The following is a 25,908-nucleotide window of genomic DNA, read 5'->3' on the forward strand; positions in this document are numbered from 1 at the left end:
AGGTGTGGGTGCAAGTTTTGCATTTCTTGCGGTTGCAGGGGAAGGTGCCTGGAGTGGGGGTTGGGTTGGTGGGGGGTGTGGACCTGACGAGGGAGTCACGGAGGGAGTGGTCTTTTCGGAACGCTGATAGGGGAGGGGAGGGAAATATATCCCTGGTGGTGGGGTCCGTTTGGAGGTGGCAGAAATGACGGCGGATGATCCGCTGTACATGGAGGTTGGTGGGGTGGTAGATGAGGACCAGTGGGGTTCTGTCCCGGTGGCGGTTGGAAGGGTGGGGCTCAAGGGCGGAGGAACGGGAAGTGGAAGAGATGCGGTGGAGGACATCGTCGATCACGTTTGGGGGGAAATTGTGGTCCTTGAAGAAGAAGGCCACCTGGGTTGTACGGATTTGGAACTGGTCCTCCTGGGAGCAGATGTGGCGGAGACGAAGAAATTGGGAATATGGGATGGCGTTTTTACAGGGGGTAGGATGGGAGGAGGTGTAGTCTAGGTAGCTGAGAGCTGCAATTCCTTCTGTGGTACAGCGTCAACCTAGTAGCTTCTTGATGATACATCCATGCATTGTTGGAATATATCCTGGCTGAATGATAATCCAAAACTTAATCTGAGGATACAACATGTATTAAGAAGCATTCTTAAACTCGCCTGATACTGTGACTTTGGGAAATGATGCATGGATCAATACTAATTGCTGACACCTAGCTTGGAAAAATCTTGGCATATGGGAATTTGGGATTTAGTTCTTCTCAGGTAGGAATCTTGTGTGGGCATTTCTTAGATGTAAGAATACAACAATAGTGCAATCTTTCTTCTAAACAAATGTGACAGCGTTACACTCATCAGAGCGATATTTGACTTTCGGGGTAATGCAGTGTCAATTTGAGCTTTGTTTGAATGTGAATGGTACACTTACGAAGAGGCTCACTGCTGGGTCAGGCATCATCTCTCAGCTGGAACACTACATCACCTTATTATAGACTCCATTAATCGCATTGATATGTGTTACACTTGTTGAAAAGCTCATTAATTGGTGGAAGAGAAACAATCAAATTTTCAAAATTTCTAACAAGAGTGAACATCTGAGGCATTTGAATGCACTGATGTCAGGAATGTAACGGATAGCGGTTATCCATTCTTCATCCTGGTTGCTGATGAAAATCTGTTTCGAGAAAGGATAGCCAATCTGAGGAGTTCAGTGCGAGCAGAAGTTTGTTATCACTTGAGTACACAGATTAGGTATCTTACAAGTGATCATTTGGGGACTTGTTCAGACTATAATGCTTTCTCTATTCTCTGCTTGTCTGCTCCAGTCTTTATCTGCCTTTGCAATCCAAACTGGAGAGTAGATTCTAGTTTCAGAAGCTGCCCAGTGTCATTAACCAATTGCTGAACGTAGGGACATTGGAAAGTCATGTCCCAACACTGAAGTTGATGTGCACAATATTGGGGCATTGAAATGAAATGGGTGTCAGGTTTTTCACTCCAGAATGAAAGTCCAGTACCTGATTTCTCCAACTTGCTGAGAAGAATCCACCAGCAGATTCACACAGGGTCCAAGACGTGATTGCACTGTGAGGGGAACAATCATTCACACAGTTCTGGTTTTCTCCAAACAGGGCAATTAATATCCGTTTGGCATGCTCAACAGTGGCAGCCAGCTTGGAAGCAGCAGCAGTAGCAGGAGGGTCCTATGGACAATTGAGGGAAAATGTACTGGATACAAAGCACCTTTCCTTCAGCTAGTTTAGCAGTCAGCCTCTACATATTGTATACCTGAAAACTAACAGACAGTGAGGATCTTTAAGCTAGCCTGAAGCTCTGACCCCTCAGGGTCTCTAGGTAGCTGTGTTGTTTCCCAGCATTTATGGGAGCCTGGAACCTTACTGGGAAATCAACCTCAACATGTCTTTGTTCTTTTCAGCTGGCTTCCTGCCATTTCAGAAGAATATCCCAACATATCTGTCCTCTGATCCACCCTCATGCCACATCTTTCCCGGACCCAACCTCATCCCACATCTGCCCCCTGACCGCCTCATCCCACATCTTTCCCCAACCCACTCTCATCCCACATCTGCCTCCTGACTCCCTCATCCACATCTTTCCCCTGACCCCACCCTCATCTCACATCTGTCTTCTAACCCACAGTCATTCTACGTCTGTCCCCTGACCCATCCTCATCTGACATCTGGGAAAATGCTCCATGGATAGGATGGAGCTGGGGAACCCATAGCCAGCCAACAGCGTGAAATTCTGGGTCCATCCAACTCAATGTCCAAGCCTATTGAAGCCTAAGTATTTCGCCTGTTCACATAAATGCAGTCTACAGTGAAAATACATTGGCTTGCAGTTAATTATTGCCATCATTACTTCAGAATGTGCTTTCAGTACTTTCATGGCAAAGGTAACATTTTGTTTTAGGCTTCTTTAGGAAATGAATTCTGGTGTCCTCACCTGGTCACGGGCTGACAGCAATGTATTTGTCACTTAAATATGTATATATTAACCCAAACTTTGTTGGTTTAGCTGAAATGAAGTTAAATGAATTGAAGTTGGAATGAAATGAGAAGGAGAAAGCTCATGATAAGTAAGAGGTTGTGGGTTTTAAAATTGCTTGCGTTGACTGAAGAAATGTGTGTGTCTACACCAAGAATGTAATGCAAACAGTAATAGACTGATTTGGAGATGCCGGTATTGGACTGGGGTGTACAAAGTTAAAAATCACACAACACCAGGTTATAGTCCAACAGGTTTAATTGGAAGCACACTAGCGTTCAAAGCATCGCTCCTTCATCAGGTGGTAGTGGAGGGCTCAATCCTAACACACAGAATTTATAGCCAAAATTTAATAGTGTAATGTAACTGAAATTATACATTGAAAAATTGATTGTCTGTTAAGCCTTTCATCTGTTAGAATTCACATGAAAGAAGTGAAACTATCATGGTGTGTAATGAGTTAACTATGAGGGAAGAAGACTTGAGGGAAGATAACTTTGTGGAAGGTAATATTTCTGAAATAACTAATGTTGATTGAAATAACTTCATATAATTTGATGCCTTTTGGTGGAGACAAATTTTATAATAGATTTTGTAGGGAGCAGGTGTGCATATCAGTTAGGAACAGGGTCTTGAGGCCCTTGAGCCATTCAATAAGATCCTGCTGATCTGATACTCCATATACCAACCTACCCACAATAACATTTTAGCACCTTGCTTATCAACAATCAATTTACAACCACATGAAAGACATTTGAAGAGACTGTTTCTACCATCTTTTGAGGAGAAAAAAGCTCATGACTCTCTATGTGAACAAAAAATCTTCTCAACTCTGTATTAGATGGTTGACCTCTTGTTTTTTAAACAGTTAGTTCTACATTCTCCCACAGAAATTAAAATCATTTCCATGTCGAGTTAGTCAAGACTCCTCAAGATCTTACATGTTTCAATCAAGTTGCCTCTTACTCTTTTAAACTCCAGCAAATTCAAGCCTAGTCTGTTTAATCTTTTCTTAAAAGACAACCCATTTATTCCAAATGTTTCTGAACTGTTTCCAAGGCACTTATATGCTTCCATAAATAAGGAGTCCAATACTATAAATCATATTCCAGATGTGTTCTCACCAACATTCTATAAGACTGAAACATAACCTCCCTAAACCTGTATTCAGTTCCTCTCATGATAAATGAAATATTCTAATAGCTTTTGTAATTACTTGCTGTACCAGCATACTGACATTTGTAATTCGTGCACTAGGACACCCACCTTCTGCATCTTGGAACACTGAAATCTCTCATCATTTTCAGGATATGATTCATTTTTTATTATTCCTGCTGAAATGGACAGTTAACCTACTTGTAATCTCCTTATGTCATCTGCACAACTTACTCAAGTATCTAGCCGAGTGTCATTAGTAAATATAGCTGCCATATTGTTGGCCCCCTTCATCCAAGTTATTTACATAAATTGTAAGTTTTAAGGTGTCCAAATCAATCCATATGTTGCACCACTCGTTACATCTTACTAACAAGAAAATGATTCATTTTTGCCTACACTCTGCTTCCTTAGCTAGCCATACTTCTGCCTATGCTAATACGTTACTCATTCCCTTGAGCTTTTGTTTTTTGCAATAATCTAACAACCTATAAACAACCACTGGAAATCCAAGTGCAGTGCATCCACTAGTTCCCGTGGTCCTTAGCAGATTGTTTTTCAAAGAACTCCAATAAATTATTTCAGTATGATTTTCCTTTCACACAAGAAATGTTGTCTCTGCCTGATTAACTTGAATGTCAGCTTACCTGCTGTACCATCTTTGATAATGCTTCTAACATCTTCACTATAAAAGATGCTGATCAAATTGGCCTGTGGCTTCCGATTTTATTTCTAACTATTCTTCCATTCTAGTGTATTCTGTACAGCCCTCATGAGTCCTTAATAATTATTCATGGCTAGTAGTGTAACTTGTGATTATTGCTAGCAAGTAATAAACGATCTTGTTATCTAAGACTCATACTTCTAAGCAAAAGCCTATCCTTTACCACTGTTTCAAGTGATCCTATACACAATATAGAGAAAGGAAGACTTCTGGTAGTGAACAATATCAACAACTGATACCCCCTGCCACATACTGGCAGCGGAGGCAGATACCATAAGTAAAGAACATTTAGCAATCAGGGCAAAGGTCATAGAAAAAGAGGTAGAGCTCTTACATGATTCATGTCATCTGAGGGTGTGGAATGTGAGGAGCAAAGGTAGGAAGTGCCAATAATGACAATAAATGAGCAAAGTTCATTTTTAATCAGTTGCACACTGGAATTATTGGAACATTGCTTTCTGATCAACTTTCATTTAGTATGCTGTAAGCTGTATTCTCAACATAGATATGTTTGCTACATGTGTGTCATTATCAGCTTATCAATAGTTTCAATGTTGACTTGAGAATCAACTGTGAAACCTGCATTTTTTTAATGATATTCTGGTGTTTGCATTTTCCATTAAGTTTTCTAGGAAGGTTTTGGTTACAGTATTTGTTTGCAACCTAACTCTATCTGAAATTTAAGAAATAAACCTCAGTACTTACAGTAATTTTCAAAATTTGCTCTTTCCTTACTCGTGTTAACAGTGTGCCTAGCAAAATGGTGCCCAGCACCAATTTCTCTCAGTTTTAAATGGGAGACTACTGTATTAGCTAAAATCTGGAACATGCCATCTGAGAGTATGGTGGAGACTGGTTTGATTGAGGCATTCCAAATGAAGTTGAATTATTCTCTGAAAAGGAAAATTGTGCAGGGTAAAAGTCAGGCTGTAGCATTCTGTAAATTTCTCATTTGAAGAACACCACAGACAAAGCAAGCCAACTGGCTTCCCTGTGTGCTGGAGTAAATCTGTACTTCTATGATTTGTGATTTCAATTAGGATGGGAAATAACTGCTAATCTTGGCAGCAAAACCAACAACCCATGATTTTTTTTTAAGAATCAGGAGACCTTGTCTGTCAATTAATGATGTCAGTGTTCTATATTGTTGTCGAAGTCTATTCAACAAAATGATTACAAAATTTCACCAAAAGTAGCCGGTAATGTCCAGCAATAGTGATAAGCAAGGTACTTCAGCAGTAGTGAGATCAGAAATAACAAATATCCTCACTTTCAATTCAGCAAGTAGCCTTGGGATTAAAAAATTGGAAGATATGGAACAGCATGAACATTTATTTTGTATTGGAAAATGTTTACAAAATCGATTTATCAAGAAATAAAGTCATCAGCTTAATGTATGTTGTCAGCCACCTTCCAAAGAAAAACTTTGGAGATAGCAGGCAAAGCTTTCAAGGAATTGAGAAATTGGGTTCATGAACTATGATAATTAGAAGACCTAATTTTGAAAAGACTAGGGCACATCTACATTAATTGTTGCCTGGTTTTCTTGACTTAGGCTTCTGTTTTGTAGACCCAAGTCAATTAGTAAAGAAAACATCTGAGAGATCTGAGATTTTCACCTGAATTTTCTTTTATTCAGATATCTCTGGGAACTTGATATGATTTTGAAAGCATTGCATCTACTTGGGCATTGTCAAAAAGAAAACCTACTTTTACAGAAAATCCACTATAGAAAAATATGAAAAATTAAAGGCATCTACAAATGAAACATGAGCTATGTATAAAAACGGCAAAGCTTTTAATCAAAGGTTCTTTTCGGATTTCTTTGATGATATTGAAGGCATTTTGCAAGCAGGAATTTTGAGGAGAAAACTTCTGATATTTTCAGCTTCACAACTAGCCCTGCTTCTAAATTGTTGCCTGTCCTCAGGACTTAGCCTTCAAAGCTGACATTTGCGCTTGAGTGGACAAATTACATGATTTTTTTGGACTGCATGATAAATCCTAACTTTTGCAGATTGAATCCATGTCAATAATGACATTATAAAAGGATAGGACCCCCTCTCAGGAAATTTAGCACTTCCTTTGGTAGTGCACCTGTTATTAATAGTTTGATTATAGATTTAGGTTTACACATACAGATACAGATAATAGGTTTAGATTGGAGGCAGAGATTTAAAGTAATCTGAAAAAGAAGTAAGGGTGAAATGAGGAAACTCTTTTTATTCAACAAGAGGTTAGGATTAGAATGCATGACCTGGAACTAGTTCAATTAGAGTCATAGAGTCATAGAGATGTACAGCATGGAAATAGACCCTTCGGTCCAACCCGTCCATGCCGACCAGATATCCCAACCCAATCTAGTCCCACTTGCCAGCACCTGACCCATATCCCTCCAAACTCTTCCTATTCATATACCCATCCAAATGTCTCTTAAATGTTAAAATTGTACCAGCCTCCACCATTTCCTCTGACAGCCCATTCCATACATGTACCACCCTCTGTGAAAAAGTTGCCCCTTAGGTCTCTTTTATATCTTTCCCCTCTCACCCTAAACCTATGCCCTCTAGTTCTGGACTATTTTGTCTATTTATCCTATCCTAGCGCCTCATAATTTTGTAAACCTCTATAAGGTCACCCCTCAGCCTCCGATGCTCCAGGGAAAACAGCCGTAGCCTATTTAACCTCTCCCTATAGCTCAAATCCTCCAACCCTGGCAACATCTTTGTAACCCTTTTCTGAACCCTTTCAAGATTCACAACATCTTTCCAATAGGAAGGAGACCAGAATTCCACGCAACATTGTTCCTGGACAAAGGGGGACAGGACGGTGTCAAGGTAGGTAGAGATGAGTTTAGTGGGACAGGAGTAGGCTGAGGCAATGGGTTGACTGGGGTAGTCAGGCTTGTGAATCTTTGGTAGAAGGGATAATCGGGCAGTGCAGAGTTCTGACTTCACCAGCTGACCCACTGTTTCAGCCTGTTCCTGTCCCACCAAACTCATCTCCACATACCTTGACACCGTCCTGTCCCCCTTTGTCCAGGAACTATCCACCTATGTTCATGACACCACCCACACCTCTCACTTCCTCCAAGACTTTCATTTCCCTGTCCCCTATGCCTTATCTTTTCCATGGACATCCAGCCCCTGTACACATCGATCCACTACGACGAAGGCCTCCAAGCCCTCTGTTTCTTCCTCTCATGCCTTCCAAACCACTTCCCTTCTACTGTCGCCCTCATCCATCTGGCTGAACTGGTCCTCACCCTTAATGTCTCCTTCCAATCGTCCCACTTCCTCCAAATCAAAAGGGTAGCCATTGATCCCATCTATGTCTGCCTCTTGTTCGGGTATGTGAAACAGTCCAACTTTCGCAGCTACACCGGCACCATCCCCACCTTTTCCTCTGCTACATTGATGACTGTATCGGCTCTACCTCATGTTCCCAGAAGGAGGTTCAGCAGTTCATCAACTTCACTAACACCTTTCACCCTGACCTCAAATTTATCTGGACCATTTTCAATTCTTGGACATCTCCTTCCCCTTCCTGGATCTCCCCACCTCCATCTCCGGCAACCGACTAACTTGAACATCTACTACAAATCCACCGAATCCCACAACTACACCTCCTCCCATCCTACCTCCTGTAAAAATACCATCCCTTATTCCCAATTCCTCTGCCTCCGACACATCTGTTCCCAGGATGACCAGTTCCACCATAGAACATCCCAGATGGCCTCCTTCTGCAAAGATGTAAATTTCCCCTCCCATGTGGTCAGCAATTCCCTCCAGCACATCTCCTCCATATCCCACACTTCCGCCCTTGAACCCACTCCTCCCAATGCAACAAAGACAGAATCTCCCGGTCCTTTCCTTCCATCTCACCATCTTCTGGAATACATCACATCATCCTCTGCCACTTCTGCCTCCTACAAACAGACTCCACCCCATCAGTGTTTCTGAGAGACCACTCTGCCTGCGACTCTCTCTTGTCAGATCGACCACCAGCCCCCCACCAGCCCACACCCCATTCCCGGCACCTTCCCCTGCCACCGCAAAAAGTGAAAAACCTGTGTCCACATATCTCCCCTCACCACTGTCCAAGGCCCCAAAGGATCCTTCCACATTCAACAGAAATTTACCTGTAACTCCACCAATGTCATCTACTACATCCATTGCACCCGATGTGGGTCTCCTCTACATCAGGGACACAGGATACCAACTTGCGGATCATTTCAGAGCACCTCTCTAGGACACCCACATCAACCAACCCCACTGCCCCGTGGCTGAACACTTCAACTCCCCCTCCCATTCTGCCAAGCACATGCAGGTCCCGGGCCTCCTCCTTCGCCAAACCCTAACCACCCAATGCCTGGAGAAAGAACACCTCATCGTCCACCTTGGGACCCTGCAACCATACGGAATTAATGTAGATTTCATCAGTTTCCTCATTTCCCCTCCCTCAATCTTATTACTGTCCCAAGCCTCCAACTCGGCACATCTCTCTGTACCTTCCCATCTATCCACTCCACCCTCCTCTCTGACCTATTACTGTCCCCCTCCACCTTCATCTATCTATTGCATTCCCACCTACCTTCCCCACAGCCCCACCCCCTTCCCATTTATCTCTCATCCCCCTGGCCCACAAGCCTCATTCCTGATGAAGGGCTTATGCCTGAATCGTCAATTCTTTGGATTCTCCTGCTCCTCAGATGCTGCCTGACCTTCTGTGCTTTTCCAGCACCACACTCACGGCTCTGATCTCCAGCATCTGCAGACCTCACGTTCTCCTGCACTTCCAGTGAGTTGGTTTAGTTATTAGTGGAATCAATTTTCCTTACAATCTTTGGTTTTCTCTCTGTGAATCACTGTCTATATTCAAACTCCCAACATTCCATTTCCTCTCTGTCCCTATTTTCTCATTCACTTGTTCCCAACTCTCTAAATCTGCTGTTTGTTGCTATCTGGCTCCCCATCCCTCACACACCATTTCCCATCTCTCCCATCCTCCATCCTCCCTCATCCCTATGCTAAATTCTCCTCATATCCAACCTACATCCCCTGAGCCCCCTTCTCCATTTGCTCTGTCCCAACTCTCCAATTCCCCTCCTTCCCAACCTCTGATCCCTCTCTCATCATTCTCTGTTTTTGTGTAGTCTCCTACTTCTCAGCACAGGTAGTACAACAGCTGCTGACATGAAACTGGGAAGTGAAGTGATAAGCTACATTTATAGGATAAATATATAAATAGTTTTAGAAATCATGTAATCACATGATTGGGTTTTCCATCATCAGATCAAATGGTGGAAATTGGCAATTCAAGAAATGAGATGGAAAATTTCCGGTGTAATCCTGGTTAATGCTTTCAGAAGTCATTTTGAGCAATTACAAGTGATAAATTGTAAAATCAATAACAGATTAGTTAGAAAGCCAAAAGCAAAGGGGAACTTTGAATATGGTAACTTCCCACAATGAAACATGTAACAGTGACAAAATAGTGACATTCAGTGGCTAGGCTTTGTAGTTCAAGCAGTTTTCAGTGTTTACTGGGGATTAGCCAGCACTTTACTACACTGCTGGGATTCTTATGTACCACTCACATGGGAATAGTCACTGAAAAGTGTAATTGCTGGATCCTTTTAACATGATCATGTTTTTATGAAAATAATAATATATAATATTCTCAATATAAGATGTGTTAGAATCATTGAACAGTGTGGAAGCAGACCATTTAGTCCATCAAGTCCACATTGGTCCTCTGACGAGCAGGAGATTCGACGTTTCGGGCACAGGCCCTTCTTCAGGAATGAGCAGAGACCACATTGGTCCTCTGACGAGCATCCCACCCAGACCCACCCCACTATTCTATCCCTGTAAGTCTGCATTTCCCATGGCCAATCCACCTAACCTGCATATCTTTGGACTGTGGGAGGAAACCCACGCAGACACAGGGGGGAATGTGTAAACTCCATATACACAGTTGTGCAAGGCTGGAATCAAACTTGGGTCCTGGTGCTATAAGATAGCACTGCTAACCACTGAGCCATTGTTAGCATACCAATTTTAACACATTCAAGAAATGTGGGCACAGAAATGACTGAAGAACTGCAACCAATGGGTGGTTTTAAATGGGAGTGTGGACATTAGGGAGTGAGAAAGGGTTGGAATGAGGATGAGGGTGAAAATGGTGGTGGAGTGAGGGTAGAGTGAGGACGGGGGGGGTTGGAAAGTAAGGATGGGGAGGATGAGGACAAGGGGGTCAGTGGATGTGAAGGAGCTCATTTGTCTGAGTTTGAACAATGCTATAATTAGGTCTGCAGAAATGTGGGCATAAAATCAAAGAAAATTTATGGAATAGAAGGAGATCATTCTGCCCATTGTGACTGTGCCACTCTGGTGAAATCAAAACTGAGCAGTGATAAGTAAATTATTGATGAGTGAAGGCTGTTTGGTAGTACTGCCAATATCACCTGTGAAGTTTTACTGAAAATGTGGTCGCTATGTATAGCCCAGTCCTTTTCAGTACATGATCATTTAAAAGTTTTTAATGTACCTGTACACACTAGTTATTTATTGCAGGACAAGATCTGTGTGGGATCTTACAGTTCTGCTGTGCAGCCATGCAGCATGCAGATGGGAATGAACATTATTTTGTACTTCACCAGAACTATTCACCAGCATTATACATCTTCCAGTCTAGCATTTCTGTTGGCTTATGCTGTTTTCTTCAGCAGAATGTACCTGAAGCTGATTGTGGAATTTTAAGCACACTTGGGTTTAGGCTCAAAATGGGTCTCTTCGATCATTTGAGCTATACTTTTTAAAACAAAATGTACTAAATTATCATTCTGGACAAAAGAAAAGGCCAAACTTCCAGTTCGAATTAATCAACATCGCAAGATTCACCTGATTGCACCCGCTTATGGGTTGTAAGATTAAAAGGATTCATTTAGATACAATGATGCTAATAAGGAGGTTTTAAAAATCTTTGATATTTATTTTCTTAGGAAACTGAAAACTGTAAACCAATATCAAGAGCAAATGCTTTGGTATAGTATTTTGAAGTCATTTGAAAGTGGGCTGATTTCAAGTGATGGATTGATACTATGATTTAAATGTTTATTTTTTGATAAACTCATTGCTTTAATCAAACTGTGCCAACTCACCAATCTTTAATCACTTTTATAGCAACATGCTTCTTGGCAAATTTTACATTTATCGATATACAAGTGGGTTTGAGCTGAAGCTGGCAGGAAATGGGGGTGGCACCATGGCTCAGTGGTTAGCATTACTGCCTCACAGCGCCACAGACCTGGGTTTGATTCCAGCCTCAGACAACTGTCTGTGTGGAGCATGTGCATTCTCCCTGTGTCAGCGTGGGTTTCCTCCCACAATCCAAAGATGTACAGGTTATATGGATTGGCCATGCTAAATTGCCCATAGTGTTCAGGGGTGTGTAGGTTAGGTGCATTAGTCAAGGGTAAATCTGGAGTAATAGGGTAGGGAAATGGTTTTGTGTGGGGTACTCTTCAGAGGGTTGGTGTGGACTTGTTGGGCCGAAGGGCCTGTTTCCATATTGTAGGGGTTCTTCTAAAAAAAAGAACTTTACAAAGCTTGCATAATTTTGGTACAGTTTGGAGTGGACCTCAGATTTTTTTCCCACATCAGAACCTCTACACTTCTGTACATAGAATCATATTGCAGTTGGCTTGAAATTCTGGCCTTAATCCAAAGAATTTTAGAAACAAAATATAAACCATATTTATAAATGTTCAAAACACTCAGTAAATCTGGGAGCATCTCATTAAAGTCAAAGAGTTAAGATTTCAGATCAATCCTGACAAATAATAAATGCCTTGTTATAGTTGCTGCTGGATCTGCTGAGCAATTCCACAAAATCCATTTTTAATTGCAGATTTACAGCACCTGCCAGATTTTGCTTTTGGTATGAGCACACGTTTACTTTATAAGTAATGTAACAATGACAGACATTAAAAACAATCAATGTTAATTGTTTCACAATGTACTTTCAATGGTTTTCATGCTGAACAAAACAGTTTGTTCTGGAATTTTTTTTAAATTGAGATTTTCAGTTTACAAGCAATATCATTTCATGAGTTACTTATCAGTAGAGAGCACTGACAATCAGTATCGATTTAAACAAGTATATTGATTTATATTTCCCTTTATTTAGGGATCTTTATCAGAGCTTAATGTTCATCAGAACATAAACTTTTGGCTTTTTCTCATGCATCCAAAATTAATTGACTGACAGTTTTAGGTGAAGAAATAATGTAATTTTTCTTGGATTATGCACTGAGCCTTTCAGTTGTAATACTTTCTAGGAGAATTTCACCAACCTCACCTGGCATTTCTGCACCAATCAGAACATGTCAGTGATTTATTGGCTAGCTGTGATTTTGACCTCAGTACGAACCGAACCAATTGTATTTGGTTCTCGCAGTTCCAAAAAATTGCTGTGTTTGCCACATATATAATTACCACAAATGAAATGCTCTTACTGAAGAACCAGAATCATAGTGGACAGTTCTTGCTTTGCTTCAGGAAAGTAACATTACTTTGGCATTAAAATTTAAAACTTTCTCTCTTTCTAGGCACAAGAAAGGAAATTTACAGACATGAGACTGAGGACAGTTTTGCTGCTCACTGCACTGATCTACATTGATGCTGCAGGTAGTTTCAATCATAATCATATTTCATGCCATTTATTACTGTGAAGTGAAGACCTGGTATAAGTTGAAAAATATCAATGAAATAAAAAGTTTAACTTTTTTTGTATTTAAATCCATACAAGCTCAAAGTATTCTCTATTGATTTGACCAAAATTATCCTGATTTTATAAACTTTAGCTTGCAGTTCTATTTCATAACAAGTCAGCTTCCTTTAAAACTATCAGACACTATGTAGTAGTTTACTTGAACTATAGAATATTCTCATATGTTTTTTAAAAAATATTGCTTTTATATAATGCCATTCACAAACACAGAATGTTCTAAATGCATGCAAAAAGCAATGAACTCTAGTCTTAAACTCTAGTCACTGCTGTAAAATAAGAAAATGAAACTATCTGTGTAGTGACAGGTCTCATAAACAACATTATGATAATTACCAAATAAACCTGTTTTAATAATGCTAAGTGAGAAATATTGGCCAGGATACCAGAGACAATTCCAGTACTCTTCTTCTTAGTGTTAACGGATATTTTAACTTCATCTGAGGTGACAGTCAGGATTTCAGCTTAAATCTCATTCGAAAGACAGCACTTCAGCACTTCCCTCAGTACCACATTGAAGTGTCCACTTAAAATCTATGGTCAAGTCTCTGAAGTGTGTTCAAGTCCACAACCTTCAGGTTCAGAGATCTTGGTTCTGTTTGAGATCTGAGATTGTTTAGGGAGATTATTCCAAGGAATATTTGAAGGATATTATAATGTAATAAAGAATAATGCATAGAATCCTACCTAAAAAGTGCTGCTCTCTGAGGCTGATCTGTGGGGCTAGTTATTTTCAGTTGCACCAAAGTTCAGTGGAAACCTGTGAGGAGATGGCTTTCAATGGAGCTTTGCTGGCTGCAGGGCATCAGCTGTCCTGAAGATCATGCATCAATATAAATAGGACTCACTGACTACAGAACTACAAGTTCACACAACTTGTTTGCAAATAATAGTGTTTCAGTCTATTGCAAGTTCAGGCTGACAATGTAGACAATATGGTAAAAATAGAATGAGGTACAAAGTTGCTAGTAGCCTAGCTGCCTATTTGAATGAAAGAGGTAAAATAAGTTTAAAAGCAGATGTTAAAGTATCAACATCTTATTTGTGTGCATTTCCATTTTCAACTCCTCATTCTGAATGTGTCATTACCAAAGTCAGTAACTGTTCCACCAAGATGTTCTATTTCCTGCTGTACTACCTTTTATTACAAAAAATCACTTTCTTCTTTGATATCTGTTATACCTTTACCAGAAAACATATTTTTTCTCTCGTCATCTCAGATCATATCATTATTTGACACCTATTTTCCACCTCACTTTTTAATTAAAACAATCATGAAAGAAAACATTGACTACTTTTCCATTACAGCCTAAAAGTTATCAATTCTGAATAAGTGAAGTACTGGAAAATGCCAGAAATCATAAGGAAAGGCAAGCGTTGTGTATTGTTTCCAAGCTAATTAATTACTCTGGATTTGCTCAAATTAAATGTGAAGAGATATATAAAACTGCTGTTAGACTACAGTAGAGTATTGCATTCAGTTGAGCACTATGCCTCAAGAATAGCATTTTGCAGGTGGAGAGAGTGCAGAGCAAATTCACCAGAATATTGTAGGCATTAGTGTTAAATTATGAAAATAGCCAATATAAAATAAACTTGTCTTTCCTTAAGTATAGGTGACTAATGAATGATCTAATTGAGTTGCTTAAAATGATTAAAGGAATTGATATAGCTGACAGAGTCAAACAGCTCTCTTTGGGATGTCCAGAACAAGAGAATAACACTAAAGTTTGAGGACAATTATTCAAGGCTGATATCAGGAAATACTTCTAAGTTATGAACATTTAGAACGCTCTCCCAAATGCATTGAGACCAGAGACTGAAATTTCTTTACCGAGGTGTGGGAGGCATTAGATAGATTCATTTCCAGGTCACAATCCTGCGCTTGTCAACAGCCTGTTGAAAAAAGGAATTTCTGGAGATAGATGTTTCAACAATCCTGTGCTGCTCAGATTGTGGCTGGGGAGAGCAGGAGTAGGAATAGAGGTCAGATTCCAGGGAAATGGACTTGTTTTCAGCTGATTTAGAGTCATTGCTGTGGCAGCCACTTACAAATCAATGTTTTTTGACAAAAGTTGTGCACTGTGCAGATGGTAGCAGTTGAACTGGGACAGGTTAGCTAGTGATCTATTGACAAAATGGGTTAACACCCCATTGCCATGTTCAGCTTCTTTGGTGTCATCCCAAAATGTTTCCTCTCACCTTAGCTTACAGTTGATTCTGCTCTCGCCAACATTGATTTGGCCTAATGCCCAGAAGCTGGCGGATCTTGTTGCCTTAGTGATGATCAGCAGCTTACCAGGACCAGGCTGGTAATGAGTTAGCACAGGATTGAAGTTACCTCATCAATAGGAGAAGGTGGATTTCAAGGCCTGCTCCCTTCCCCACTTGGATAACAATGGCAGTAAAGAAGACAGGATCTCAAACAAGCCACTCGATGTTCATTTTATTTGCTGCCTGAAATTAGAGTCATAGAGATGTACAGCATGGAAACAGACCCTTCGGTCCAACCCGTCCATGCCGACTAGATATCTCAACGCAATCTAGTCCCACCTGCCAGCACCCGGCCCATATCCCTCCAAATCCTTCCTATTCATATACCCATCCAAATGCCTCTTAAATGTTGCAATTGTACCAGCCTCCACTACATCCTCTGGCAGCTCATTCCATACACGTGCCACCCTTTGCGTGAAAAAGTTGCCCCTTAGGTCTCTTTTATATCTTTCCCCTCCCACCCTAAACCTATGCAATTGATAGACTTTATTATGAAAGATTACTAAGGAGTAGAGACCTGAAGCTGAAGTGTGTAAATTAAACTAAGGTGCAGAAATACAAGTATATCGTTTAAAAATATGGGTATACAATTGACTAAAGGATATTTGTATTAAGATTATTTCCTTGGATTCTCAGATACAGGGAGTGCAATTTTTAAATTTGTGAATAATGCAAAACTTGGCAACGTAGCAAGTAGTGAAGAAATTGTTTGTAGACTTCACAAAACATAGCTTGATAAAATGCACAGACATATGACAAATAAAAATTTAACATGGATTACTGCAAGATTTGGGAGGAGCAAAATAGAAAGGAGATGTACACTAAAAGCATACTATTTTTAGAGTTGTTTATTCTAAATAATGGCATAGTTCTTCAGTCACTTTCCACAAGAGATCACATGGTTTTGAGTGGAGTGAAGGGAGTATATATCGTGATTTACAAAGTATCACAATCCTTGGGTCAGGCTAGGTGAACCAGAGGGGATTTGCCTGTCAATTATTATCATTATATTCATTTTGTAAGCGAAACATGTTTACAAATTTTTTAAGAAGGGAAGGTAAGTTGATACAATGGTAAATCAAATGTACGGGAAACTTGGCTTGATGGAAGAAAATAGAAAAATGAAGAATTCATGCTAAATCTTTCTAAAACATTGTTTGGCCAAAGCTGGAGCATCTTGAGAAATACTAGCTTCCACAATTCAGGTAGTTACACTAGGCTCTGAGAAGGGATAGAAGGAGTTTAGAAGGAATGAATGTCATCTGGAGACTGGGATTATTCCCTATAGCACAGAGAAGGGACAGTGAGTGAGATATATTATATACCATGGCTAAAATGCTGTTTAGACAGAGCCCAGTAATATATTTTGCTAGTCAGAGTTTCATTAATTTTCCATTCTTATCAATATTTTCTAATCAACCTACTGTGAGATAATAAGTGGGGCTTGAACCCAGGTCTTTTGGGTGAGATATAGGGACACTACCACTGTGTCACTAGAGCCCTCCAGTTATAAAGATATATTTAAATCAATATGTTCAGACACATGTCTGGGGCAGGTACAACTTGAACCCTAGCCTATTGCCTCAGAGGCAGGGACTCTACCACTGTATTGAGCCCCTTACCTATACTAATGTGCTGAGTTCTAACCTATGTATCCATTAAGTAATATAATCATTGTCTGTTCTCTGGTTCCATTAGGTTTCAGATCTTTGCCCGATCGTACTGTCGAACTTCTCAATGATTTTCACATTACAATTTCCTGAAGCATTTCTTATTTGCTAGACAAGGTCTCTATTAATCAATTCACCTTGTGCTGTTGTCCATTTGTAGCTTCCTATTGTCACTTTCTCCACATATTTTGCAGCTTCCAATTTTGCTGTTGCATATTTTTTAAGATTATGTATTTGTTTCACAATCAGCAGGAAGCAAATAGCTTTGGAGATGCCATCAAGTGGCTTTAGTTGCTTAACCCGTATGAAGGGCCATTTTGATTGTTTTGACATTACAGTGACTGGAGAAACTTGCTCTATAAAGAAATGAAAATCAGGTTGTCAGGGCTGTCAGAGCTCTACAACTATACCTAGTAAGAATACTAGAAATTGAGAACATGTTGACAGAGGTCTATAATAATTATTAACTATTAATTATTAACTAATAAATCTGTGAACCAACAATGAGATTTGTTGAAGAAGATATTTATTAATTTAAAGAAAACTGTATATTAGTGATATAACCATTGTCTAAGAATGTTTAGTATCAGTATTAAATAAAAAGAGAGATCTTATATAAGGATAAAGAATATTCACAAGAACATTAATAGGAATGCTTATAGAAAGCAATAGAATGCCATGAGGCCAAAACAGAGAATGAATAAAAGTTCAGGTAATATTAAAAATAATAGCAATGAGATTCTATATTTTAGATGTTTATCAATAGAAAGAATGGAGAAAGAGAGAACATTATAAACATATCTGATGCAACAGCTTCAATGTGGTTTTATAGTCAAAATGCACTTTCCCTTGAAAAAGTGATGATTACCTTTAAGTAATGTCAGAGAACCTTCATATCTGGCACAAAAGCAGAAGTTGCTGGAAAAGCTCAGCAGGTGTGACAGTCTTGTGAGGAAAAATCAGAGTTAACATTTCGGGTCCAGTGACCCTTAGAACACCTTGATACCTGGCCTTCATAAGCATGTTGCATGTAGCCAATGAACAGTAAAGGTTATACTTTCCCCATGATGCCAGCATTGTTTAATGATAATGGTTAAGGTACAGAAATTTTAAATATTGACTGGTTGGCACTAACTGATACACCTTTTGTGTGTCTATTTTTGGGCATGGTTGAATTTCTAGGAGTATGTTATGTCACTTCACCAGTGACAATATGATATATTCAGGCATCAACATTTTTATCTTATTGAAATGGCTTGTACTTTCATCATTCCCTTTGATTGGCCCTTTATCTCTCGCCTGTTAAACTTCTCAGTGATTTTCACATTGCAATTTCCTGAAGCATTTCTTATTTGCTAGACAAGGTCTCTATTAAACAGTTCACCTTGTGTTGTCCATTTGTAGCTTCCTATTGTACTTTCGCCACATATTTTGCAGCTTCTGATTTTGCTGTTCTATATTTTTTAAAGTTGTGTATCTGTTTTACTACAGATTACACTACACGGTAAGATGTAAATTACCTTGTTAAAGGGTCTGTACCAGCTGGTCAGCCACAGTTTATAATAATTCTGTAATAACTTAAATATTGAGTTTATCTCTTAAATTATACAAGTTACATCATTTCTGAGGCAGTATGCCTCAAAATATTTTCTTAGAAAAGGCATATTTATACAGCACCGTTCACGAACACAGGGAACTTCACAGGCAATTAAGCATTTTAAAAATAATCACTGATGTAATGAGGGAAATGTGACAATGATCAGATAAGCTGCTCTTGAAAAATAAATACTGACAAAAACAGGCAGATGGTAACTCCCTTGCATTTTTCCAAAATAGTGCCTTAGGATATTTACATCCAAACAAAAAGATGGATAGGCCTCAGTTTTATATCTCATCTGAAAGACAAATGGAGCAGTTACAGTAGCATTGTAATCAGCTGGAATTTAAGTGAACTTTAAAGGATCATTGACTTTAATTAGAAGTACATGAAAGCCTTTTGATGCTCCTAGTAATTTTTGCCGACTTGTTTATCTTATTAATTTTACAGAAACTGCCAGTATTCGGAATTCAGCAACTCGAGTGAATGAGAAAAAAGGGCAAACACTTCGTCACCATTTCTCTGACAACAATTATCAAATGAAATTTTATCCACGTCCTATTTCTTTTCCTGAGAAAAATGCAGAGCTACGTTATGATCATCCTTTGCCTGAGAACAACCCAGAGATACCTTTATCTCATCCCATTGTTTTGCCTGACTACAACAATGCAAAGGTACCTTATCCCTATTCTAGTCCGTTGCCTGAAGGAAACACCATAGCAAATTATCCGTACCCTATCCCGTTCATCAAGAGTAATTTAGAATCATCTTACTACCGTACTCATCCTTTTCGTTCTCAGAACAAACCAACTTTAGCTCAAGATTTTCCTCGTACTTACCTTGTAGCCTCTGCACATAAATATCCTGTGAAAGGCGATGTAATTATGCCTGACAACCGTCCTTACCTCCATCCTTATCCTCATTCTTATCCTTTTGTGAACAAGAACAAATTAGCACCTTTTATCTATCCTGAAGTACAAACTTATCCATCTTCAGTGCATGAGTCAGGGGTAGAACCTTCACATTCTCCAGACAATGTGACAGAAATGGAAACTCAACCTTCTTTAGAAGATGAGCTAGAACTGGATGCTGATTCTTCTGCAGAGGATGACATAGAAAAGGACATTATAATTTCTTCAGAGATTGAGGTGCAAAAGGAACCGTCACCTGCTACAATAAGTTCACATATCAATCAAGCATCTTGTTTACCTGGGTGGATTTTTAACAGTGAATTATCTACCTGTTACAGCATCTTTCAAGGTAAAATGACCTGGATACAAGCTGAGGTAAGACTCTAGATGTGCTTGTTTTCTCAGTTGTTAGAACAGCTCATCAGTTCTATTAAAGGATAAAACACCAATAATTCCTAACTGGTTTACATTTGGATAATTCAGGTTAACAAAGCTTATTCAGTCATAGAGATGATGTTTTATATATGCATTATATTGGACTTATGCAGAATTAGACTGGTATTTGAAACCTTACAAAAAAATAGTTGACACTAGTGATATAGGATTGCAGATTTTACTGTTAGAGCTTGATGATCTGACAAAATGGCATAAACAATATGTAGGCAAATGTACTATTAAGTATGGAATAAAGTAACGTAAAATTTCAGGTTCAAGTTCCTTTTTGGGTTAATGATTGTCGGACTTTACCTTTTGTTGGAAAGGAGATTTAATAATCTATTACTGAAGAATGATCAATTCAATAAAAAAATTGGAAGTACAGCTGATACAATAAAAATCATACTTCTGCACAAGTTAAAACTTTCAGAACAGGAGGAAGGAAGATGAAACAAGTGCTGACAAGGCACAATTGACAAAATCAGAGGTTGGATAAAATTTTTCCATTTTTATAAATTCACTCATTTGGTTGGAACTTGTTTGAATGTGTGAAACGTACAAATTGACTGGATTCTCATAGGGATTGCTTGTGCAGTGGTTCTTGAAGGGAAATATGAGGTTAATGGATAATCATCGGAGCAATTCTACAATCCTTGGTGCTTGATAGCAATTCTGCTGGGAAATCTCTTTATTATAAGATTTTAATGAGAATAACTGACTGGAGAGCTGTAATCATATTAAAGCATGATGGAACTGTACATAACTGGATGGAGAAGAAAATTTACAAACTAGTTTATTTTAATTTCAAGATGTCTTGCCAAATGTACGCACGAGGTGCTCATCTTGCCTCCATACATGGGGAAGAACAAAATCAGTTCATTCAAGGGTTGATTAAGCAGAAAAATCCAGTAAAATCCAACACGTGGATTGGACTGAGTGATTGTCACAAGGTAAAGTAAAGCTGTTTTGAGAGATTGTAACCTGGACATTTACTGCTAGAACAATTCATGTATTTACCACACATCTCAATTTTTTTTTCCTGAGGATGTAACTGTTTTCTACAGCTGTGATAAAATCTCAATTTCAATGAATATCTGTTGACTATCAATGACACAGCAGAATTACTAGTCTGAATTTTTGTTATTATTTTGACTATTCCTCACTTCAAGTCCTCCTCACTTAATCCACCCTATATTAATGAATTTGTTGAAGCTTCCACCTATTGATTCCATTCTTGTCTATCTGAATAATGTTATAGAATACTCAGCACCTGAACGAGTCCTCCAGAAATCATTCTTGCCTCACCCTTCCTCATTTACATTCTAGTTATTTAAATAAAAGTTGAGAAAAATTCAGTTTTATTTCTCTATTATCTCTCTGATTGCTCCACTAACTTGGTACTAGACTCTTGCTTGAGACCCAGTCCTGGGTGATTCATTTATTCTATGAGCAAAATATTGAAAAGCCTAAAGCTATAACATTTGGTTCCCAGCACAAATTCTGTAACATTGCAATTGATTCTATCTCTCTCCCTACCTCTTCTGAATTTCAGCAAGGTCAAACTGAATTTCTGGATCATTTTTTTTCTTTATCACAAAGATTCCAATTCCATTACTATTTGCATCCTTATCAACATCTTCACTTTTAAGCTTTATATTCCTCTGATCTGGCACCTAGTGTCGCCCTCCACTTTCTTTGCTCCACTATCAACAACAGTACCTTCAGAAGCCAAAAGTCTGCATTCTGGGATTCCTTTTTCAAACTTCTTCACTTCTTTTAATCTTTTAGGATTAATTCCATGTCTTCTGTAAGAAGTCTAGTCATAAACCTTCAGACTCACTATTTCTTTGGCTTACTGTCCTTTCTTGATCAAACACTTCGAGGAACATTTCTCTATGCTAAAGACACAACATAGCTGCATGTTTTTGCTGTATTTATAGTAGTATTTATAATGGACAGATTGCTGTATAAACTTTCAAAAGTGCAGGCTTGACAGCTGATGCTGACTGTAATTTCCAACTTTATATTATGTGACTGATATTTTGTCATTAATGACATTATTTCTCATGAAGGAGGGCATTTATCTCTGGACTGATGGGTCTTTGCTGGATTTCACAAAGTGGAATACTGACCAACCTGATGATGAGTCAGACTCTGAAAACTGTGTGAGCGTTAATTCTGAAGGTACATTGAGACTGTAAACTATGTTATTATGCTTATTAATTTCAGAACCATGAAAAAATTGATGTAATGAACAATGGGGCAAATTCTTACCCAAAAATAGCCATCACAGAGATTTGCATTCCAACTAACTCTGAACATTTAATCACTCTTACAATAAGATGTGACTTGAACTGAACTCTGCATCGACAGTGTTAACTTTTAGATTCTGCTGTATTGTATCTGAGAGGTTTTTCTAAGACTGTCCTGATAGCCAACGGTTAAAAATGCTTTTTTGATGGAATCTCCACAAGTTTAATTAATTACATCTTTGGCATAGTGTCATGAATCAGTCTCATTTGATACCATTGGTAAGATCTATGACCTAAAACTTCTTCATTTTTTTTGAATATCTCTATTGCTTGAAATGATGTAAACATTTGTTGTTAAGTCAACAATTGCTAATGAACCAAATAGTTATGCCTTGCTTTCAAGAGATGGTATTGACTTTTATTCAGTATTAAAGATGCAAAAGAATTAAAATTAACAATCTATTTTTATTGAAATGCTTCATTCTTCAATTGAAGTGTTTTTCAAACACTGCCTGGTTCTGGCAATGACTCCCACCCAGCCATTACAATTATTTTGCCTTTACATCCAGCTCCAGCGCTGATCACTTTTGAGGACTTGATGCTGTCCCAGCTCTGGCCACCGCTCATGATGGCGCTTCTGGGAACAGAGACCTGCTCGCTATTTGATTGGCCATCTGCTAACTGTGATGGAAGGTCTGACTCAAGCCAAATTAATGGCTTGATGTCTCTTAAATGGCTACTGGATAAGACTGGAAAACAGGGTCAAGACCATTTACACCAGGGTGCAGCTCACTATTTGGTCACTTATTGTGTTTTTTTTCCATAGATAGATCAATTATAAGAGCTCAGAGCATTGTGGAAGACCCCACATACCCCTCACTCAAACTCTTCTCCCTCCTGCCATCTGGCAGAAGATACCTGAGCATTCGGTCTCTCATGGCCAGACTATGCAACAGTTTCATCCCCCAAGCCACCAGGCTCCTTAACACAGTATGATCGGACTCTTTCCCATCTTAAATTCTTTGCATGACTTTGAATTGATGCTAGAAAAGTGCCTATTATTTTCACTTCTTATGCACTTAATGCCGTGTACGATTGTGTGGTTTGGGCTGTCAATGTAGCACCCTTGGTCCTGGAGGAACGCTGTCTTGTTTTTACTGTATCAGTTGTAAATGGTAGAACTGACAAATAAAAAGCTACTCTCTCTCTACTCTATCTCAATAAGACAGGCAATTATTTAGTGTCTGTCATAACCAGCAAATAGATGTCTCGTTGCTTTACAGCCAAATGAAATATTTTTGAAGTGCAAGCCTTATGTGATGTAGGACTGCAAATTCTGGAGATCAGAGCTGAAAAATGTGTTGCTGGAAAAGCGTAACAGGTCAGGCAGCATCCAAGGAGCAGGAGAATCGACGTTTCGGGCATAAGCCCTTCTTCAGGAATGAAGAAGGGCTTATGCCTGAAACGTCGATTCTCCTGCTCCTTGGATGTTGCCTGACCTGCTGCGCTTTTCCAGCAACACATTTTTCAGCTTATGTGATGCAGGAAATAGCCAAAAGTTGACTTAGCTGTCAATTAAGGCTCTTGAATCTGGAGGGTGTGTCAGAAACCTCATTTCATGAAAGGTCCAAGGCTGTGATGGTGAGTAGAGGGCACTTCAAAATGGAAGCGCTCTCTCTCTCTAGCTTCATGAAATTTGAGTTAGAGAATGACACTTTAGCTATGCCACTGCTGTATAATAGGCAAATGAGGGGGAATGCATAATAGGGTCGTATACAGATATTGCTGCAGCCAGATAGGCAAGGACAGCCTGTGGCCTTCCTGGAGCATTGACACTATCACCACCACCCATACCCCAGACTGCCATTAGGACCACATCTCTGGGTATCTAAATGGTGCCCAGCCTCCTTTGGAAACCATTAATTAGCCTTTATAAGCTGACTGGCCACCTGTGCTTGCCTGTCTCTGGAAAGTATGGCCCAAGGCAAGATCGAGATAGGGATTTTACACACTGGTAGGTGGCACTGTTTTTAGTATTCATCCACCTTTGTTCCCAGTTGATGCAGAGTCTAAATATCAAGCACAAGCACTATTCATCTCTCACGCTTGTGATTATGACATACATTATGACTGGTTAAGCAGTGTCTCAGTTTTAAAATTCTCATGCTTGATTTCTAGTCACATCATGGCCTCATCCTTCTCTATTCTGTAACTGTCTTCAGCCCCATAAACATTGACAATGTTTGTGCTCCTTCCATTTAGCCTCTTGCACATTCCAAATTTTAATTGTTTCACCACTGTTAGACTTGCCTTTAACTATCCAGGCATAGGCTTCAGAACTCCCTCTCTAAACCTTCCCTCATTTCCATTCTCATTTTCTTTAAGATGCTCCTTAAAGCCTACTTGTTTTGACCAGGCTTTTTCACATTCCTCCAATTCCTTGGTGGTTTGGTATTACATTATTTTATTTGAAATTATTTGGGATGTTATATTATATTTATGCATATATGCAAGCTGTTGAGAAATAACTGGCAAGAACACATAAAGATCATAATAATGAAGTGCAACTCATTAACTTTGCAGACCATGACTGGTTAATTCAGAAGAACTTTATTTCATTTGCATCCATACTTACTTCTTTTGTAAAACAATTCCTAAAATGATAAGAATCTAGTTATGAAAATGAACTAGAGAAATTGGTCCTCATCTCAAAAATCTCAAGAAAAAAATACTATATTCTGAAATTCCAATAATTTAGAAAGAAATGGCAATGTTTCTTCAAACTCAGCACCAAATATTCTCTAGTTTGTCCATTCATTTTCCACAATCAATTGGAATATGGAGAGACTCCTATGATGTGTGGGAAATTTTGAATGATGAAGAATTAATTGTGTTATTGAAACATAGGTGAAAGTAGCTCGTAATACTGTTCATAAATGCTTTTTCACCTCCAAAAGAAAAATCAGAAAGGAATACATCCAATTTTTTTTTCATCTTGAACTGTTTAATCCAGCATTCATGCATTAAATCCGAATAGAAGAAATATATCTCCATAAAGCAATCATTTATTAAGGACAATATCTGTGACAGAAAGTGTTCATCATAACAATTACTTTTTTTTTCAGGTATTGAAGGCAAATGGCATGAGAGAGTCTGTTCAGATGAACTTCCATTTATTTGTTCCTATAAGCTCTTCTGAATTTAAAATACTCACCAAAGCTTTGAGAATCCTTTTGCTTTGCTTCATAGTCTAATATGTAGTTTAAAGTCATTCTAATGGCTTATATCAGCAGCAAATAATAAACACATCTGCAAAATAAACTATTTTGTTTTAGTTTATTTGCTGAGCCATGCCTGCAATCACTCATGCTTGACAGTTGGAATAAAAAAACTCATAAAATTCATTTGGATAAAGTTTATTCTCGTGCATAGTTCATAATGTGAATTTAAATAAACGTGCAATATATGATTGAAATACTAATACTTTAACATTACTTTCCCATAAACTGTAACTAACAGTTTAGTAGCCTATTCCAGAAAACAATATTCATCTTGTACCTATTGTGTTGGAAAATCTCTCTTTTTCCTTGCTGGGAATATGAGA

At 38.9% G+C, this 25,908-nt stretch overlaps 2 protein-coding genes across 2 annotated transcripts in view; one reads left to right on the plus strand and one right to left on the minus strand.

Moving 5' to 3' along the window:
• The window catches only part of LOC122559431 (proline-rich protein 36-like), a 66,311-nt gene extending 61,983 nt beyond the window's left edge, over positions 1 to 4,328 (minus strand). Inside the window, exons 1-2 of the mRNA XM_043708879.1 lie at positions 4,296 to 4,328; positions 1,503 to 1,688 (exon numbers count right to left, since the gene is read on the minus strand). Of these exons, the coding sequence (XP_043564814.1) occupies positions 1,503 to 1,688; positions 4,296 to 4,328 (219 nt within the window). The remainder of the gene's footprint in view (positions 1 to 1,502; positions 1,689 to 4,295) is intronic.
• Positions 4,329 to 12,979: 8,651 nt separating this feature from the next.
• LOC122559380 lies at positions 12,980 to 25,594 on the plus strand. Its single transcript, XM_043708832.1, has 5 exons — positions 12,980 to 13,065; positions 19,157 to 19,992; positions 20,862 to 21,002; positions 22,125 to 22,236; positions 25,430 to 25,594. Exons 1-5 carry the CDS (start codon positions 13,011 to 13,013, stop codon positions 25,501 to 25,503), a joined length of 1,218 nt encoding a protein of 405 aa, XP_043564767.1. The 5' UTR covers positions 12,980 to 13,010; the 3' UTR covers positions 25,504 to 25,594.
• The last annotated feature ends 314 nt before the right edge of the window (positions 25,595 to 25,908 follow it).

The sequence above is a fragment of the Chiloscyllium plagiosum genome, chromosome 19, assembly GCF_004010195.1.
Source record: "Chiloscyllium plagiosum isolate BGI_BamShark_2017 chromosome 19, ASM401019v2, whole genome shotgun sequence".
NCBI classification, from domain to species: domain Eukaryota; kingdom Metazoa; phylum Chordata; class Chondrichthyes; order Orectolobiformes; family Hemiscylliidae; genus Chiloscyllium; species Chiloscyllium plagiosum.

Coding starts and splice junctions, on each gene's coding strand:
- LOC122559380 (XM_043708832.1), top strand. CDS start 13,011: ATGAGACTGAGGACAGTTTTGCTGCTCACTGCACTGATCTACATTGAT. Junction 13,066..19,156: donor GATCTACATTGATGCTGCAG/GTAGTTTCAATC, acceptor TTAATTTTACAG/AAACTGCCAGTATTCGGAAT. Junction 21,003..22,124: donor GACTGAGTGATTGTCACAAG/GTAAAGTAAAGC, acceptor TTTCTCATGAAG/GAGGGCATTTATCTCTGGAC.